Consider the following 21,152-nt stretch of genomic DNA (forward strand, 5'->3'; position numbering starts at 1 on the left):
ATAAAATGTGATGAAGGCTGTAGCATAATTTGAAGTTTCAAGAGAGAAAGTGTTATATTTAGTAAAATGGTGAGGGGAAATCAACTTATTTGCTGAGTCTTCTATGGTGTTGAAGCGGAAAATTCCAAACTATTCCAGCTGAAATTACTTTGACTATTAAATCTTAATGTTGTACCCAGTTCACTTTCAAGCCTTCGCGGCAGAAAGGTGCTTACAAATCCTTTTCACAGTCCATTTTAGTTCAAGAGATCCAGAATCCCTTTTATTAATGGCAAATTAAAATATTCTTTTAACTGATGCTTTCTCATTTGTATTTTCATGTACACCTCTTACTAAAACTCATAATAGCCACAACCTTAAAATTCCATTAAATACTTTTTCCCTCTTTCCATTATTTTCCCAGGATATTTTTGTGTCTGTATAATGCAAGACCAATTTTAGTTTAGAGAAACTATTCTGTTCAACTAATAATACTTCAAACGAATTACTCCTTTCTAGATACATTTGTGCAGAAGCACATGGAGTAAAGTGCAGATGGAATAACTCCTACTATATGTTACCCGTACATCCCATCTTTTGTTTTCAATTATCTTAAGATGCATGCTTTCAGGAATCAGCATTATCTTGTTCATCGTGCAACATTAATCTTGTAGCAAATCTGCTAAATGAAGAAAAATAAAATTCAGCCAACCACAGAAAGGCTGTAATTACTAGATGCTAAACGCTTTGCTTTTCTTGCAGCAATACATATAGACTCACACATATCTGAGCTCGTATGTATACGAACTCATCACGGAGATATGTCGACTAATGATCATTTACCTAATGGTACACGCTAAATGTCTTAATCCACCCAAAGCGGCCAATGTGCAGAAATATTCAGTTTTGTTTTTACTATACTATTGTGAATTCTCAATCTCCCATATATTTTACAATAAGTAGTTTTGACTGCCATCCTAGATGCAACAGGCTTTGCTTCAAATTCGTCAAGCACTTGAAAAAGCTTTTCCAGATTTCATAAAATGGTCTGGAAATTACCTTAAAGATTATCTAATTCCGACCCCTCTGGCATGGGCAGGGATACCTTCCACTACATCAGGTTGCTGATAGCCTCATTTAACCTAGCCTTGAACACTCCCAGTGAGGGGGCATCTACCACCTCTCTGGGCAACCTGTTCCAGTGCCTCAGCACCCTCAAACTGATGAATCCCTCCCCGTCTTTCCCACAGGACCCCTTGAAGTACTGGAAGGCTGCAACAAGGCCTCCCTGGAGCCTTCGCTTCTCTAGGCTAAACAAGCCCAACTGTCCCAGCCTGTCCTCATATGGGAAGTCTTCCAGCTCCCTGATCATGTTCATGGCCCTCCTCTAGACACGCTTGAGCAGGTCCATGTCTTTCTTATGCTGGGGCCCCCAGAGCTGAATGCAGTAGTCCATGTGTGGCCTCATGAGAGTAGAGCAGGAGGATCACCTCGCATGACCTGTCAGCCCTTCCTTTGACACAGCCCAGGATACAACTGGGTTTCTGGGCTGCAAGCACACACTGACAGCTTATATTCAGTGTTTCATCCATCAATACCCATCCTCCCCCCAAGCCCTTCTCCACAGAGCTGCTCTTAATCCACACATTGTCCAGCCTGTATTTGGGACTGCTCCAACCCCAGGGCCTGACCTTGCACTTGGCCTTCTTGAATTCCATAATTACACGAGCCTATTTCTTGCACTTGTCAAAGTCCCTCTGTATGGCATCCCTTCCCTCTAGAGTATCAACCACAGCACTTTGCTTGGTGTTATCTGCAAACCTGCTGAGGGTGCACTCAGTCTCGCTGTCCATGTACCCAACAAAGACTTAAACCACCTTAGTACAAAGAAGAACTCACTGGATGTTTCCCTAACTGACAACATGGTTCTACCACAAGCAGCAGCAGTGGAAGATACAGAGTCATGGAATTTTAGAGACATCACATACACTACCTACTATACTGAAAATATATCTTTTTCTTTCTTTTTTTTTCCTTAAAAAAAAAAAAAATCAGGTCTCCAACTCAAGAAGACTTCACCAGAAGATGTTCAACAAAAGTAAAAACCTCAAGCTTCCCTATTAGGATGAATGATGTCACCAAACTCAGATTTCAGTACAGCTTACCATTACTCTTTTCACTGTCAGCCGGTTTCATCTGGATAGGATGGTGCATCTAAAATATAAAAAAAATTATTTAATCTTGGATGCAGTCACTTTATACTATACGAAATACATCCCGTAAGAACTGTGGAAGAAGTGGTAGCCTAAACTGCCTCTACAAAAAAGTGCATATGTAATAATACATATATTTCTAGAAGAAAAGCTTTCCCCATGATATGCCATCATTCTTCTTCAGAAAGTATTATAGGAGCTATGCCCACCCACTACTTTACTACCATATCGTTCTCCCAAATGATCCAAAATTCCCTGTCATCATACAATTCTCATGACACTGCTCTTCTGAATTGTTCTATAAAAACATGATTTGAGGGCAAGATAACATATGTTTGTACATCAGTGGTGCCAAAGCTCAGAAAAACAACACAGTTGCAAAGAAAGGATGGCTCTTCTCTTACCCCTGGGAGGATCTTCATGTTGTGAAGAGCATTCTGTGCTTCTAGTGCAGCTTTACGTGTATAAAATGTAACAAAACAGCACCCTGCAAGTGAAACAAAACACTAGCAAGAAAGAACACTATGAATCTTGACCTGTTGCATAGAAATTGCAACCCCCACTTCTACCCCTCCAATGTAAAACATAAAACAAGTAGAAGACATTAGGCATTCAAACATGAAGGTACTACTGATCATGACTGTTTAAAAAAAAGATTTCGAAGCTTAATAAAACAGGATACATAGGAAAATAGGATATATTCATAACCAAACATCACTATATTTTTTTTTCAAATGGTCTATTAAATACATCTGTCAAATAATTGTTGGCTACTTCCATTATCAAACCCTATAACCATTTGCTAGTACCAAAAATTTATCTACTTTCCCAGGAAATAAGATACTGCACTTAACTGAACTACAAATCTAGGTACAGCACTTAGTTAGGATTTGATGTACACAAATTACAGAACTTAATTTCATATTTAATCTGAAACTGTGACACTTCCAGCAACATTTTGGTCATATCATAACACCACAATGATGCCCTGGAATATTAATTTGCAGTTTTAATCCATTCTTCAAGCATTCCCATTACTTCTGAGCTCTAGAAAAAAAAAAAATTATGATTTTCCTCAGCAGACAACTGGATCACGATCTAAGTAAAGAATATAAAACCTGGGCTTCAATGCACACCTGGTCACAGAACTCCAACACACAAATCAAACAGCTAAGATTGTAACTATGTGAAAGCAGCTGAGACCCTAAATCTCCCATAAGTACAGAAATTCTCACCTTTGCTTTGAGGAGGGTTTTGGCTCCTGTCCCTCAAGACATTGATTTCATAGACAGCACCATACTGTTCAAAAAGTTCTCTTAGATCCTTCTCACACCAGCTCCGTGGGACCTGACCCACAAACATCTTGATAGCATCTAGATCAGGTTGGTCTGGGTGATCCAATGTGCCATTCATTTTCTTTGAGCTATTAAAAACAATAAGGAATTTCTGGTTTACATTTTTCAACAGATTCTAGATGCTACTGCACCTAGAAGCAGCATTTTTACAGCAAGATTAAAAAATATTTCTACATATATAGAAGTGTATATGGTTAAAACATAAATATAAAGAGAGACTCTTGTACATTCCTATTTCTGCATAGCAAAGAATATTCAGAAACATCATTCATGTTCACTGGCAAGCTGTGTACTTGGAAATCAAACATTCTCTACACAGCTCTTTAAAACTACTAACATTTGTTCCTACAATGTAGTCAACAACATCTGGGATTCAGGACACAAATCTGCTGGGGTGACTGAGAAATATCACTAATTAAACCACGTAAAATTTTACAGAAAAAGAAACCAGAACAGGAAGGAACCTAAATTCAGCTTACCCACAGACTACTGATGTTATTGGTAACCAGTGAAAATGAGTATAACATTAATTTTGTTGTTTTAAAATGTGACTATCTGCAACCATTTTCCAGGGTGAAGATCCACCTCAATACAGTGAATCATGTAGCCATACAAACAGCTTACAACCTATTAATAAAACTACGTTATACTCCATCCAGCTAACCAAGAGCCACACATCACTTTCTGTATTGACTTTCCATTGTTTGCAAAGTGTAATGTGAGGTCTTGTTATCGGTAGTCACAGTCTGGTATACCACAGGACCTATCTCTGTAGAAGACATACTGTAACGTAGAAGGCACACTGTAACGATATCCTGTTGTAGCTATAGTGATTAGTAGGTTAAAATTGCTGCCCCTGCATCACCTAGAAAGGACATGGAGAATAGTACAGTAACTGTACAATGATTCCTCCCCAGCCCCAAACTCTTCATTGAAGAATACAGGTGGCCTTCTTCCACAGTAGTCAGCTCTCCGTCTCTGCTTTTTTTCCTTTAAAGATAAGCCATTCAAAATCTATTAACTTCACACTACAGTAAACTGTGTTCCTCTCGCTGTCCACACACAATTGTATTCCCATTCAACAGAACTAAAAAAAAAAAAAATTCCAGAGCAGGTAATGTTTATTTTTTCCCCTCAATACGCTGCTGTTGAGAGCCTAAGGAAAAACTGATGCTGTCAAAGCTCATAATTCAGTAACTGTGAACATCCTCAGAAACAACAAAGTTTCTTACTAGAAGGGGGGGGAATTATCACAAATTCTTTCAGTCCTCTTTACCTTTCCACTTTGAAAGGGTCAGCACCTCTCAAATATCCAAGGCCTACCTCTACCTTTAACAAAGAGGCAACTACCTCTTCTTTCAACGTCTTTTAATTTCAATGGAGAACCACTGGAAACCATTAACCCTCTTCTAATGATAATTTTCACCCCTGCCTTCTATGCCATGGGTAGCTGCAAGAGCATAGCTTGGCTCCTGTTAACTGGGCAACTCTTAACACGACATCAACAGTATAGAAGGAATCTTTCATTCCTAATTAAAAGGCATAGTCTAGAGTCATTAACAGGCAAAATCAGACACTGTTCTCCCAACATTTGATTAAAATTACTTATTTAATAATATCAGCACCTGTAGAACACTAGAAACAGTGCTGCCAAATAGCTTTAATCCTCCCTAGCCCTCATTCTCAAAATTATCTGATCCTTTTTTATGCCTGTCCAGAATCCCATATATTTTGTCAACGCCCACTAGGATTTCTTCAAGAACACAAACGGCAGACTCTACTATCTCCCCCTACAGACAACAGAGACTTCAGAGAAAGCAATTCCAACAGTTACTTTAGCTATAAACTTAGACATGAAGACAAAATACTTACACAGGGCTAGCATTCAAGGAGCAATGGTCCACCATCATCTCTGGGAGGAAATCCAACTTGAACGCAGCCATCACCTCAATCTGACAAACTACTAACACTAAATCAATGTATTGCCTAACCCTGAAACAACACCACTTTCCAAAAGTCCTGCAGGTCTTAACACTCAGCCACACAAAAAACACCCAAACCACAGAAACAGAAGCTCAGGGAGACCAGCAATAGACACCACAGAAACAGGCTGGACTGGGAAAGGGACATGGAATCCCAGATTAAAAAGGGGATGCGACCATGTGAAGGGAGGCTCAGCTTAATACACAATGAAAATGCTGATGCACTGGACTTGTTTTGTGCAATTTTCCCTGGCGAAGCAGTACTGAGTGCACTGTCAGATAAACAGAGTGTCAGATCCATGAAGATAGCAATGGGTAACAGAGCAGAAAGAATACAAACTCCAGTCTTTCCATCCCCAACTAACTCCTTGCCTCCCAAAATGGCAGTCTAAGGCCTTGAGGTTCAGACAGAGTCCTCCCATATCACCAATGTTAAGGTGTGAAGTCAAAAGGTTCCTTCACCGTAAACATTTTCAATGGCCAATCACACTCTTTTCACCTTATGCACTATTTCTTACACTCTCTTAACTTCTACGGAGAAAAATTCCAACTGAAATATTTCTCTGAACCTGATTAAAAAAAAAAATAAAGCTAACAAGATTTGATTACTCAAAAATTCTTTTATTACCACAGAACATCAAAACCTACTCCTTTTATGGGTGCAAAACACAGATTGTTCTGGAAGCAATACTTTGCCCATTGTGCATGTATAAATCCAGCTATATACAAAGCCTATAGATGACAAAGAAAGGGGGAAACCACATCAATTTGTTGAAAACTGTTTTATAATCTTTGAAAATGCCGATCAGAACACCTTAACTGCTTCATCACTAAAACAGGAATAACATGTTGATCAAAGAACTGTGAGATGTGTTATTTATACACACAATACAGACCTCTTGTTACATTTCCAGTACCCAAACTAATGGCGAGATAATCCAGATAATACTGGATGCACTGGGAAATGCAGAAATACTTGATTGCAGAGAGCAAGTGCTGCAGAGGCAGCAGGGTGTGTCTGAGGAGGGATGATTAATTCAAGTCCAATATGAATCCAAATAAGCCTTATGTGTACAGTCGATATAACCACGAAACAAACTCTCAGACCATCAAGGAACGCATGCTGGGGCTGCTGTGATCACTTCTTTCTTGTCTGCCAGTGCCTGCAACATTTACTTGCACTTATTTAGGGTGGCCAGTATATACGGCTTTCTTTACTCTTGTACAGTTACAGCATGTCAATTATTTTTTCATAAAAAAACCCATTTCCAACCTCTGAGAAAAAGATTTCCAATCTTCTGCCTACAGTGAGGCTAATTAAAAGGTTATTAAAAAGAGTTAGGCCTCATAATACAAAGAGATATGCATGTTACTGCAAAATAAAGAAAGGACATGAATTCAGCACACATCAGATACTCAACAGTAAGCGCTTCATGCATGCTTTTACCACACAGTAAGTGCAAGAAAGCTTATTCTTTAATGAAAAAGGTGTAAGCTGCCTGCCAAGCACCACTGTTAAAAGCATGCAAAGAGGCACTAGGGAACAGAGGTCAATTTGTTAGCTTTCAGTAAGTTGCTCATATCTACCTTCAGACACAACTTAAGGGATTCCCATTTGAAAAATGCCATGTTATGTAAAAAACAATATTCAAATGTTAAATTGAGCCTGGAGCCTACTTCATGGATTTCTCTAAAATGAGCCCACAGAGAGAACTACTTCAGATTTATATAACCAGGAAAGCAGAACATATGGCGAGGTTCTGGCCACTGTTCACATAAATCTATAGACCAACACTGTAAATTCTGGTCTTACCTATGAAGACCAGAACTCATTCCTTCAAGTCTTTGAGTAATCTTCAGCTTTTTTAAGCAGCCAGTAAAATACCCCAGCAGCCACACTCACTGTAGGTTCAATGAGAGATAATGCTGGCAACAGAAACTCTAGAAAATGGGTTTTAAGAAGGTTACTGAGATTGGTTTACTGAAGAAAATCACTAAGTCGTTATGCTTTGATCCTACACCCACTCTTTCACTCATCTCTCCGCTCCTCAAAGTGGAAGTCCTACCTGCTAGTTCCATTAACATAAAAATGCCACAACTTACAGGCATTGTCACAGTTATACTCCATGTTAAATTCGTTCTACCGCTTTGATAATTAAAATGTTAGTTTTCTGCAACTATCCTGCTACATATTAATTTTAAATTCCTGTTATACTTGCTCTACTTTCTCCTGCAATGTGCTCACTTCATTTAATGAACAGTGACAAAAATATTTCAAAATATTTGTCAAGAATATATGCCGCTATGCACAATTTGGGTGACAGCAAGAATCAACATGAGAATAGTGAATAAATATCTGAAGGTACGTTAGCAATGACCCAGTACCTCAGGGTGCCATACTTCTGCAGTAACAATGGCAATTTCAGTGACAGAACCCTACTATACAAACAGGTTTGTTTTAACATTATTTAGTTGAAGGCATCAAGCTAGTGAAATTAAAAGATTTATAGACTTCACTTGTGAAAATATGAGAAAGAGAGGAAAAAGATAGTATTTTGCTACAGAAATAAGAATTAAATGAGGACAGAGTGTTTCTTTGGAATTATAAAAAAAACCCTAAAAGTCATCCTAGCCATTGTTCACAAAGAAAGAAAAATAAGAGAGCTAAATACACTTATTTTTTGCTCAGATGTCAAATTCCTGCTGCTGGCTTCCAGATCTATTCTTTGACTGTTTGTATTCAGAGGATAACAGAAACAATGTCTGAAATTCCAAGCCGTATGGACTGTAGCTACACATTTAAAAGTGTTGCTAATCTGACAATATGAACATTAAAAACTACATACTACAAATGAAATCTGGTTTTTTATACTTCTGAAGCCCTAGATTATGCTGCAGAATATATGGCTATATGCTCCTAAATGCTGAAAGTTTTGCTTTTATTTTTAAGTTTACAGAATTACATCACATCCGGGGGCACAAAACCTGAAAAAAAACCCCTCAAACCACAAAACAAAGAAACTGTCGTATTTTCTTTCCTAAGAAAGCCTTGTTCATTTCAATGAGCAATTAACTCTGAAAGCTAAAGATAATACCATCTTTTATTTTATACAGTCTGAACCTCAGACAACATATACAAATCTGAAGCTGAGGGACTACCAGGATGGTGAGAGCGAACTATGGGAAAGGATGCAGGCTATAGGGAAATCAGACACTGTCAAGCTTTAAAGGAGACAGGTCATAGAATAAACTTCCCCTTGTATTATCTGTGCATACGCAGATCCCTACAGTGCTGCTGAGTTGCAGTTTTGTTTTCAAACAGATAACCCATAGGTTAGATGCATCAAAATACTACTAGCCAATATTTTAGCATTTTATTGTTATCATGTAAGCATGTGGTCAGAATATTTTCTGCTAGATTAAAATCCAAACTGCCCATACATCACTGCATACAAAGAGCTCCAAATCTAGTTGCCAAGGCTGCAGTTTCTTGCTTTGCTAGTCTCTATGACAGTTATATACTGTGAGTAGACATATCTGACATATTTAGAATGTGGAACGTACCAATCAAATAACATGAAGTTTTGGGCTGCCTACAGATTAAATTAACTATAAAACATTTTTATTTATATGATATTTTTGTAGAAGTTCCCCGGTGGAGAAAAAGGATTGGAGGAGGTGATAAATGCTTTCATCTCAGAAACTGCAAAGTTTCACTGTGCTCTCTCTTATGCGTTTATCTGAACACATTTCCTATGTACCCTCCAGACCTAGATGAATTCTCACAAGTTAGGTAAGTAGATTTTATTCTAAAAATAGCTTGTAATAAGGGTTTTTTTCCTTTCCCTTCCTCAAAATATTTCAAGCAAAAAAATATTTAGGGTAAGTCAATACTTTATTGACCTATTTCTGTGGATTGTGAACAAAGTTCTATTTACCTGTAGCTTCTACTCCAATTAATTTTGGGAAAGCTTAAAATAAATGAGTTCTGAACTTCTGTATGAGGGAAGAATTCCCAGGACTCCTAGCTCTCTGCCAGCCAATGCAGCAGCAAGTCACCTATCCCTCTGGATAACAGGATATTTTTTCTGCACAAGCACTCTTAGAAAGTGAAAAAAAAAAATGGCAGCTAAACGCACCATTTTATTTGATGGTAAAGACAAATTATTCAACATATGTTATATAAAACCTATTTTCTAAAATGAGGGAATTAGGTTATTTCTTTGAAAAGGAGACAAAACTTTGCGCCTGTGAAATCTCTTATTCTAACGAATTCTGAACACTGGAGCTTATACAAAGATAGACAAGAAACACATACAGGTACATTTTCTTTTAAATTGCCTATGAGCTTCCTCAAATACACATGCTTCCTTTGAAAGTTCTAATGCTGTTCTTCATGCCATGCAACACTCACTCGAAACAATCTACTGCCATGCAATTCACAAAGCAGCTGTAGTTTCCTATGTTCATATGAGTAAAGCAGGAGACTGGCAAAGGCAAATTTGAAACTGGTAAGAGGGAACACTTCTTAATAAATTCATAGATAAATATTTAGTGGCAGTGACTTTTGTAATCTGGTTTGAGCACACGTGGACGCTTGCAGGGATATATTGTTTTGCTTCTGCTTACTGCATATACGTATAAATCCCAACTGCTTTTTTTTTTTCAAAAAGATAACCCGTGGGCTATACTGCACAGAAGAATTACCATCTTCTACCCAACATTCAGAAGGAACAACTAAGGAATCTCAGACTAATCAATAATTGCTAAAATTTTAGACCCATTTGTCTAATGCATATAGTACTCAGCAATATCAGAAGGAAAACACAAACTAGATTGTGTACAGTGTGGCAGTTCCTTAGTCACAACTTTTTACCTTTCTAAATAAACACATCCACAGCAAAATCATCATGTGATTGGATTAAACCGCAAAATTTACTGCTTCTTTGTGGCAACTCAGATCACAATTTTGAAGTGGCGAAACAGTATATAAAGTTTTATACCTGTTTAAAAGTCTGTCGTATGAAGGGTTTCTGAACTAAGCTGGTCACAGAAGACCTATCACTTGAACATGCTGCTTCAGAGAGGCATCAAGGGATTGCAAGCTATGGTAGAAGAGAGGGCTCTGTTCCTGGCTCTGTACCAGTCTAATGCAAAAATCCAAGCAACTTCCCTTAGCTCTTAAATTTCCATTTGTCACACACGCAAACCAGAATGCAGTGATGCTTTCCTGGGAGACAAAGAACTGAATGCTGTTTGCTATACAATAAACTTACACATGGCAGCGGTAACCCCTAACCTAAGTATGCCAATACATACCAAAATCAGAACTGAAAAAAACAAATAAATCCAATAAGTCTCAAGATCCTTCAGTGACTTCTACCTGTACAGCTGTGCAGACCACAGCCAATAGCCAGACTATTTCAGAGCTGCTTGCAGAGGACAAGAATTAAATGTTCTGGTTTGACCTCTCCCTCACGTAATGCTAAATGATAAGAAATTTAATGCCTCAAGACACTCACTGCTCTGACACACTTGTTTGTATATGAACAGTGGATACAAAAGTTTTCAGGAAGGCATGACAGTACAAGGTTTGTGCATTTTTTCCTTTAGAAACAGGACAACAAAAATCCAACTGAGTTCTCTACAGCAGATATCTATGATTTCTATTAATCAAAATCCTTCTAGATTGGAGCAAACAGTGCACAAAGAGACCAAGTACCTCCTGTTTGCTCCCCATGCTGCACACACTAGTGTAAAGACACTTCAAAGGGCATTATCAAAGTTGTCTAGAACACCAAGTCTTTAGACAGCCCAGTGACTTCAAGCCATCATTTTGCTGGAGCTACAAACCAAGTCCGGGAACCAACTAATGCTCTGGCAGAAACATCTTTGACCTTACTGTAACAGCAAAAACAAGTAAGGAAGATCTGTATCTACAGTGTTATCCACATACCAAGGTGATGCCAAACAGTTCTGCTTTGACTGCCACACATTGATATCTGACCAGTTTAGACATCTCTCTTGCTTTTATTTCAAATAATAAGCAATGAAGCGCACTGTTATCAACTATAACAGGTCACACATGACTATCCTCTTAAGCAGCTAGTATTTCCAAACTAACTTTTCAAATGACTGCTAAGAAAGCAAAAATCTTAATGACTGATACAACAGTGTTCCTTCTCTAAGGAAGAAAGGAGATGATATTTCATTCAAAGGGTGGTTGAGTTTGGAACTACTTGTTGGCTCAGTAGTGCATACACAATAAACTTACACAAGTGCAAGAATAGACTGGACAAGTACTTGGAAGAGACCCATCAGAAGCTACCACACAAACCACAACAGGTTAGGTTCTCCTGAGCTGAAAACAGAGCAGCTGAAAGACCACTGACTCATTTTTGTGGTGAAAACAAAGTAGATTATTAGCCTTTACAAATGGCAAAGATAGGTCTCAAACATGCCGAAGAGCAGAAGCAAGCCTATGTATTTGTGTTGAGACAAACCAAAAAGCACTATGGAAATAAAAGAACAGTTGTCCTGTTAAAACTACTCAAGAACTGAACTACATACATACTTAGGTAAATGCTACTTAAAAATGCTCAGGTATTATCAGCTTTAGTACACAACACCAAACGTATTCACTCACCCCTGCCCCAAAGGACACAACAAAAACCTCCAACTTCAAAAAGCTACACCTGTGGACTTCAGGAAATGCTACAGTACAGATAGTAACCAGTGTATACACTTACCCTCTTTTTAAAATGCCTTGCAATTGCTTTCAATAAGCCATCATATAAGCGATGAAGAACTTCAATCTGTGGTATGTTCAAATTGCAGGCAGTAGCTCTGAAACATGAGAGCTTATCTACCAGGAAACAGGTTACAACACCTGTTCAAATCTGAGAAGCCAAAAAATCTGCAACTAGGTCCTGCTCTGCCAGTAACTACTACAATAACAGGATGGCTAACAGAAGCTGTCTTATGATCCTCCTATAGCAGATGAATGAAGTTAAAGTTTAAGACAGTGGCCTCCAAACTTCTTCAGTTTTCATCTCATGTCTGACTCATTGCCTCTTCATCTGCTTGCCAGAAAAGGGACAAATGAGTGTGCTGTGAATATATTGACAAGGCTGTAGTTATTAGAATTCTGCAACATGAGTGACCCACAGCTCTGCAGACAATGATAGCCTTCTCTATGGCAAAACAGCTGCACGATGCTACCCCGAGATTTACTTTCTTAGTGCACAGCTGTCAGCTAACACTGCAGCATAAGGCTGCTAACCAGTGCTTGACCCTTCCCTTGCAGCTGCTGCTACTTCAGTGATGATACTAAAGGATTGCATAGGCATTACCGAAAAGAGGAAAAAAAATGGAGCAGGCTGGCCACAAAACCACCTCCTGATGATGAAATCAAACACCTACCTTGACCATAAAATATCTCACCACCCTATGGCAACAAGTAATAAGCAAGCTGATAGCCTCCAAAGCTCTCTGGTTTGAGATTACTCAAATATTTTTTGCATTATTTTGAGGTACATCACAACTATTATCTCCAGAATCTGTATCTATTTAGCTCTTTTTTACAACTCCAAAGAACTTCAAATATCACAGTTTGCAATAGTACCATTTACAGAGTGACAAGCAACTTCATTTAGGATTTACCTGGATTTTTTCCAAAGGCTGACAGTATCTACGTGCTACGTTTTCAAGGACAGTACCTGTGCAGCATTAGCATAATAGTCTACCACATTAGCACAGTGAAACAAATAAAAAAAGATGTCCATGAAAGTAAAATCTTCAAATTAAAATATTTTCCTAGAAATTCCATCCACTCTTTTGTACTTGATTATTTCCTTCTTATACTTGTTCCCCAATGATACAATGAAAACTCCATTAATCTTCACAGAAACATAACAAGAAAGATACCTGGATTGCTTTCTTGTTCTCATAGTGCAAGACATTTTCTTCTGATAGCATTAGACTTCAATTTTGTTATTAAAAGTTCCCAACAGTGACCTTCAGAATAGTGTTCTGAAACTTATATCAAATTTGTCTTTCCCAGCTAAATTTTGTTTATCGTGCATACCTCCTATTTTTTTTTTTTTACCAAACGAAGGAAATGGAGAGGAAGACAAAAATCAGCGTTGTCAGCTATTTCTTGGTAGTAGTGAATTTCAAAACAAAATAAAAAACCAAAAACCCACACCACAGTAAAACTTACTGTGATATGAAGAAGACACCAAAGGCCTGGCTGAGGCACTGTATGAAAGACACTAGACATGAAGCAAATAAGCAGATGAACAAATTGCCAAAAGACCAAATCTTGAATTTGATACAATTAATACATGACAATCTATTAGAGCATCTGTACTTGTAGAACAGATAACAATATGCCTTAATGCAGACTCCCTGAAAAATTAATTTTTGCAAATCATAGACAAGGAGTAATCATCGTGTTTACCTCTCTTCGCAAAACATTTTATAATTAATAATTGATATGAGGAAGAAGCACCGACGTATAAATTTGTTTTTAAAGCAGAAACATACAGGTTTCTTCCCTTCATTCTATGAAGACATATAAACATTAAAAACAATAAAAAACTGTCAAAGATTTAATTTTTTTATACTTATCTGTAGGTTGTGGGTTTGGGGTTTTTTGGTAAATACATGTGAAATGTGTATTTCAGGTACTGCTTAAGGTCTTCAGGAAGTATACAAAAGACATTTCAGCTAAAAATTATCTTTTTAAACATCTGCCAACATTCCAGTACATGTAGTTTGGGAAGCACTTTAAGTTTTTATCATTACAGTGCTAGAATACAACAATGCTGCTATTTTGCAAGCGAGAAACTATGGAAATCTTCGGTACTTGAGAGATCTGAAAGACCTGCAGACACCTTGGCACTGTAGACAGAAAAAAGTTCTTGAGAAAATAGGAAAACTGGCTTGGTCATAACAATAGTAAGAGGAAATAAAGGCAGCAGTATGACACAGAACAGGAGACAAGGCAGGAAATGAGAGAATAAAAAGTGAGGATGTGCATTTCTATCCTGTGAAAGACAGTCAACTACTAAAAGAAGATGGGATGGAACATTTAAGGTTTAAGGCAAGGTTTGAAGGGTTTCCCCCTTCCCCTGTTTTTGTTAACTGACTGAATTCAGACTATAAGACACACAATGTATGGACGATAAATCACACTTGCACTTCAAAGCTTAAATCTTCAGCATAAGGGAATAAGAATACTAATGCTTCCAAGCTATCAAGTCCTGAAAGAAGAGTAGTACTGATCCACTTACACTGTCTTTCCCCTCTTTTTCTCCCCAGATGTTGTCTCTGAAATTACAAAAGTGACGGGTTTTGTAATATCAGACTGAAATTTACCCTCAGGTATTTCAGCTTTTTGTGTAAGAAACAGATCTGCAACCAATTCTACGTAACAGAATCCTTAAGATCCCCTTCAACTTATGTACTTTGTAAATGCAAACACAAGACCTAGAAATCTGGTTTCAAATAAGCCTGTATTTTGCTGTCTTTTCCTATATTACACAAATCTGCAGCTCTGTACCTAGTAAAAGAGATGCACTAGAAACAAATATTTTGTCATCTCTGCAATATTTGCTTCAGAGATTTTTAAAGAACCAGTTACAAATTTTAGGTTACTTTTCTATCACTGAAACAGGCCCAGAAGCTATTTTTCTGCTAAGGAGCTGGAAATCCACTGAGTGCTGGAAAGCTCTGAACAGTTCACCTGTCTGCAAGCCAAACATGCCAGAAACCACTACAACTGGCAAAGCAACTACATTTACACACAGAATCGCTGTGTGGTTGCATATTGGACCCAGGTGAGACTACAGAACCCACTATACAATACCACTGTTGAAGACTGTTGTATTACTGTACATGCAAACTACAGTGAATCAAAAATGTCTTTATCTGCAGCTTACTGCAAGCAACATATCTTGTGATCTTGTGCATATGGAAAGTAAAACTCTAAAATAAAAACTGTTCCAAGTAACTTTGTTAACATAAAAAATATCATGTGTATTCTTAACTCAAAAGGGCAAACTTTATACTAAAGTGTATATATATATAAATATAAATTATTTTAAAACCTCTACTCAATTAAAGGTCTTAGACTAATAGTCAGGCTTATTTAGAAATCTTTCTGAAGTATGAAAGAGGCTTTTTCTTCCCCTGTCAAGTTTCAAGAGATCTTTTGGACTAAACAAAGCAACAGGTCTCAAGTTTCATTGTCCTCTGCAGTCACCAGAACAGCCATGAATGCCATTTGAAAAGTCCTGTTATTTAAGTAATCAGAATCTATGCATTCTGAACCTGTGTTCTGTAATTGGCAGAATCCCAATTCTGCCAAAGGGTTTGAAAAACTAGGCCTAATCACAGATTAGCCAGTCTACAAAGATACAAACACTTGACAAAAAAAAAAAAAAAAAAAAAAAATATATATATATATATATAATTACCAGTATTCTCTTTCCTATCTTCCATATGGTCCTAGAGGGGCAGTAAAGGAGCAGGAAAGGCAAAGTAGAGACCACCACTCATTAGGAAATAAGTGGTTTTGCAATACTCACAGTGCCTGGAGACCAATGCTCTCAAAGTGGTACTTCCAAACACAGAGGTCAAACACCAATTCTCTAAAAATAATCTTAAAATGAAGGTGCTCCTGTATGTCTTAATCCAACTGTAGCTCGTTCTACTCTGATGAGTAACACATGGAGAAACATGACATCCTGCACTTTAAAGATAAATTTGATTTTCTGATATAGATATGACTAAATCCTTTCCAGTGCATTTATAAAAACTGAAGCAAATGTCTGACCATGGCAGAAAACAAGTGTTTCCTCAAGACAATATCAAAACTCATCTCTCCCTGGTTGCCTACAGACTAAAGCACGCTTTACATTTTTCTGCCATAGCAGGAGATTCACCAGAAGAGCAACAATCACCATACTTTGAGCATAATAGTGCTTAAAACAGCAGTTACAGGTCAATTGTCCTTCAAGGTTAACTGAAACTCTTAAACTATACAGTTACAGTTCGATCTATTATTTTGCTACTCCTCTGATCACACAGTAGATTATTCCAACTTGCTAAACCAGAGAAATAACAACTTGATTACAAAAGAGCTTTTCATTGGGTAGCCAAGCTGACTTTGTCTATGATGCAGTCAAACTACCATGAGAACCAAACATAACCAGAGAATACAGGACTACTCAGTTGGAAACTGAATAAGAGAGGAAGAGGGAATTGTCTCAGCTGTCTCATGAAACTGCACCCTTACTGGACTTCAGGCATTAAGGAGATCGCATCAGATCCTCACATTTGGCTCCAAGCATTTTCACACTACACTATATTCTTGTTCTGCTGCACATAATCAAACTTGTCTCAGCCCATAGAGAGTTGTTCCACTAATACTTACCTTTAGGTTTTCATGTGTTTGCATACATACAGAGTTTTCCAGATTTGTTCTGGGCAAGAAATTACTATGAAAACATACATTTTTACCTTGTACATAGTTATGTTTCTAAAATGATTAAATTACAGATGGGGCTAAAGAAGCCTGTTGACCTGGTACATGCAGTCTTAAGCTGTTAATACTCCCAACCCCTGTTAGCAGTACAAAGGCAGGAAACTGAAAAGAGTTTAAGGTTCAGGGAGCACTGCTCACCGCAGTGGAAAACGACCGCTTTCATCATTGTAAGTAAAAACAACTTCTCTCTAAATCTTTGAAAGGAAGCTCTAATACACAACTGAGGAATACAAACTGTAGTTGGTTCATACCTGCAGCTACGCACTTCCCTGTAGCCGTTCCAGTCTTCACTCTAAAAGACATGGAAAAAAGAGACATTGTTATTATCTGATTTTTTTAACTCAGGAATACTCAATCATTACAACATGAACTCCACCCTGTAAAAGGCAAAAGACTGTGAAACTAAAGCATATGTCTAATAACAGAAGTCCTCATGAGGTGGAAACAAGTAACAATCCTTATTAGGCTCAAAAATGAAGTTGCACATTTGAAAAAGATAGAAAATAAATGAAAGGGTGCAAAAGAAAGAAGTGCAAACACAACATGACTGCAAACAGAAGTCCTGTAGCTTCCTAATAACATTCAGTGGATTTATCCTACCTGTCTGGCTTTTTGGCTCTTATGACAGAAGCAGAGTAACCAATAGCAATACCCACAATCCTAACTCCTGTGTTAGATTCTTTTGACAGCTGTAGCACTAACAGATGACAATGAACCTGCAGATGGGAATTCTAATGTAAGATAACCATAGTCAAATGTACAAAAAAAGCTCTGAATTAGGGAAAAAAGAACTAACAACACAAGTTAAAAATGTCATTTCTACATCTTAACCAAATCATCAACCAGGAACCATACAGACTTTCTGTACTAACACCTCAAAAGCAGCGATGCTGCTCTGTGATTCAGGGTTCTCTTTTTGCAGATTCCATAACAGACCTACAACACAAGCCAACACATCCAAATACAACCTCTGGGTATTTTAGTTGCATTTTTTTTTTTAATAATTTCTTCTCTGCTTCCTCCTGGGTTATTTTGCAGAACTCATAGTAGTTTAGCAGCATTCTGTTTACTTATCTATAGGCACCAAATAAAAAACTGCATTCATCTGCAGAGAAGGAGAATTATACAACGCTGTTTGAGTTCTTAAATTTTCACTGCTTTGCAGGTCTGTTCATAACTTTTATCCAAACTTCTCAAAGAATATAGGAGAAATATAGGAGAAGTGATCCATATCTTCTTCTAACTTGTCTTGTAAGGTATTTGGAAAGTTATCACATGTACCCATGCCTTCTTTTCTGGGGGGAGAGCTCTTCGGATTTTTTTTATCCCTGTTTCACCATAATTCAACTGTTCTAATTTCTTCCTAATTTGTTAAATTGATTTAATAAAATATTGTACCCTCTAGAGGAAGACAGAACTCTAAACAGAACAACAAAAAATAATTTTCTTATAATAATACTTAAGAAAAATAAAACTCAATCCACAAATCCCAAGAAACATAACTCTGTTAGCTGAAACGTGTATTCAAAATTATTAATGTATCCTTTCTAGAATATTATAAAAAACTGATTATTGGTCAGGGAATACTTTACATACTTAATTGTGTTCTCTTTCACAATATGTTATGGATTATGAAGCTCTTTCTAGGCAAATATGTTGCCCAAGGACACTTCCTTCCACCTCACCCAAATTCCTTTGCTTTTTGTAAGTTTAATTAAAGAATATTTGTTTATGGCCAAAATATGGTCTCAAGAGTCCTGCTAAAAGGCCTGCCTTCAAAACATCATGTAACACAAAATTTTTAGTTTTCTTCCCTTTAAAACCCAATCTTTGCCAGATATCTAAGCCAAATGGAAGTTGCTGCAAATGCTGTTACATTTCTTTGATAAGCAGCTTTCAGAAAACAATTCACTACACACTTCATTGATTTTACAAATGCTTAAGAATATACTGTTGAACAACCTCTCAAAGTTAAACGGAAAATCTTCCCTTTGCCCACCTAACTATGTAACACTCTAGAGAATTAATTAAAAAACTTCAAAGGAACCAAAAGCACCACTAATATAGCCAAGAGGAACCCATAACTCTTGGATACCTTTGCGAAAAAATATACACCTCACTGAATCAAGGCAAAATCTAAGACAATAAAAACTTTAAAAAGCAAGCAGCAAACCTAACTACCACCTGCAGAAAGCCTGGAAGAATGCTCTTAAATCATGTTTCTCAAACTAAAATTGTTCCAGTATGGTTCATTTAATTGCATACAGAACATAAATAACACTGAATACTTAATCCAAGTCTACCCATCAGACAAACTTGGCCCAAAAGCTAAAGAATCTGACAACTGTATTTCTCCTCAAAAGAAATCGGGACCTGGATACCTCAGACCAAGGTATGTACAGCTGGCATGCTGCTAGCAATGCGTGTTTAGCATAGCAATTTCTGTAACTAACTGGCATGGCAATAAACTCATGTGTAAACTGCATATTCACTCGAGCCCAGCATCAGACACTGACTGAATTGTTCTCATAGTTGCATGTGTGGGTTCATGATGGGGACGGCAAAACAATTAAAGGTGTTAATTGGGACATGTCATCACAGCTTCTGCAAAGAAGAATCTTCGTGAAGTTGCCCCCCTTACTGCAGCTGAGTATAGATGCCACTTCCAACTTTTATGTATGACACCACCTGACCATTCTATGTTGAAAAATGAAGGTTAGATTTAACACTTAGCCCTGCCAGATCCAGGACAAAACACACTCTTGCTGATGAACAAACACTTGTAACTTCTGGTATGTAATGTAACATAAATAGAAACACAGCTGGTAATGAAAACAAGTGGCTCAAGCCAATAAGTACTAGACAAGGGATATGAGCCAAATAAATCTAGATACTGCTTTGATACTTTGTGGCAAAACTTCAGTCTCATCAGCACCCAAGACCACCTGTAAGAGAACACCAGATCATTTAATGGATTCTGATCAATGAAATTACCGTCACAGTCAGTACTTGTTCAGACCAGTTAGTTCTGCTTTGTCATTACACCTTCCAGGAACTAATGTTTGTAGGATGCCAATATTACCATGCACAATTAAAGAGGCTAACAGATAAAACAGACTGCATAGCTGAACCTCCGATATATCCGTCGCCAACAGTCTCTCACAGAAATCAACATTCAATCTTGGACTCACTGCAAATGTATATACTTTCAAGTACCAATATGGCCAATAATAAAAAACCTGGAAATATAAAAATACTTATCTGGAGGAAGTGCATAAGGGAGCTAATGATGCAGAGTAAAGGGGCAAGTGTACTAGATAAATCAGATTACAAATAGAGAGGCCTATACAAATCAGATGAACTTTATTTACTGCAGAGCTTGGGCCACAACCCACAGAAAGTGTGTCACTTTCTCGCAAACTCCTACAGTGCCAGAAGTGTTCTAAGGAAGCTGCCATGTTTTCTTATCTACTGCAGCCTTTACACCACCCAAACACCTCAGCACCAGAAGCTACTTGCTGAATGCAAGGCAACAGCTCCCAGTCATTGCAACTGCTCACTTTATTTTTGCAGAGATGTCCAATACTTTTTTTCCCCAGTGTTGCCAGCACAAATACTAATATGCATACAGGTTAACAGACAGTCTGTACAGTTACTAAGTAGACCAGCTGAATTACTCACATCCGCATGCTTGACTATCAGAATGCAAGTCGGTTCAACTTAGAATATAGCAGGAATAAAAGAATTGACAAACAGAAGAGATGCACATTTTGGGACCACTGCAGATTAAGGAAAAAATACCAAAAAAAACCACCCCCAAAAAACCCAACAAAAACATTATAAATGCCATGCTTCAAGTTACTGTAACCATACTCAGCAATTACAGCTTGAACATTTGCAAGGTTGATCATTAGTCTTACAACCCATAATGAAAGTATCCAGAGAGACACTTTAAGAATGCAGAACAATCCAGTGGTCTACTGTTGAAAACACTAGGCTGGGGTTTAGAAGATATGAGTTCTATTACTGACTATGAGACTGAATAGCATTGAACAAGTCATTTCACAGTCCT

At 37.6% G+C, this 21,152-nt stretch overlaps 1 protein-coding gene across 13 annotated transcripts in view; it reads right to left on the bottom strand.

Annotated features, from left to right (window-relative positions):
• The window catches only part of CELF1 (CUGBP Elav-like family member 1), a 58,060-nt gene that overhangs the window by 23,952 nt on the left and 12,956 nt on the right, over nt 1-21,152 (bottom strand). For all 13 annotated transcript variants that reach the window (XM_054068575.1, XM_054068572.1, XM_054068570.1 and 10 more), the window contains 4 exons: nt 17,332-17,372; nt 3,428-3,615; nt 2,597-2,679; nt 2,145-2,193 (listed from right to left, as the gene is read on the bottom strand). In XM_054068575.1, coding sequence (XP_053924550.1) covers nt 2,145-2,193; nt 2,597-2,679; nt 3,428-3,605 — 310 coding nt within the window. In that variant the 5' untranslated portion in view covers nt 3,606-3,615; nt 17,332-17,372. The remainder of the gene's footprint in view (nt 1-2,144; nt 2,194-2,596; nt 2,680-3,427; nt 3,616-17,331; nt 17,373-21,152) is intronic.

Source organism: Cuculus canorus, chromosome 5 (assembly GCF_017976375.1).
Source record: "Cuculus canorus isolate bCucCan1 chromosome 5, bCucCan1.pri, whole genome shotgun sequence".
In the NCBI taxonomy this organism is placed as follows: Eukaryota; Metazoa; Chordata; class Aves; order Cuculiformes; family Cuculidae; genus Cuculus; species Cuculus canorus.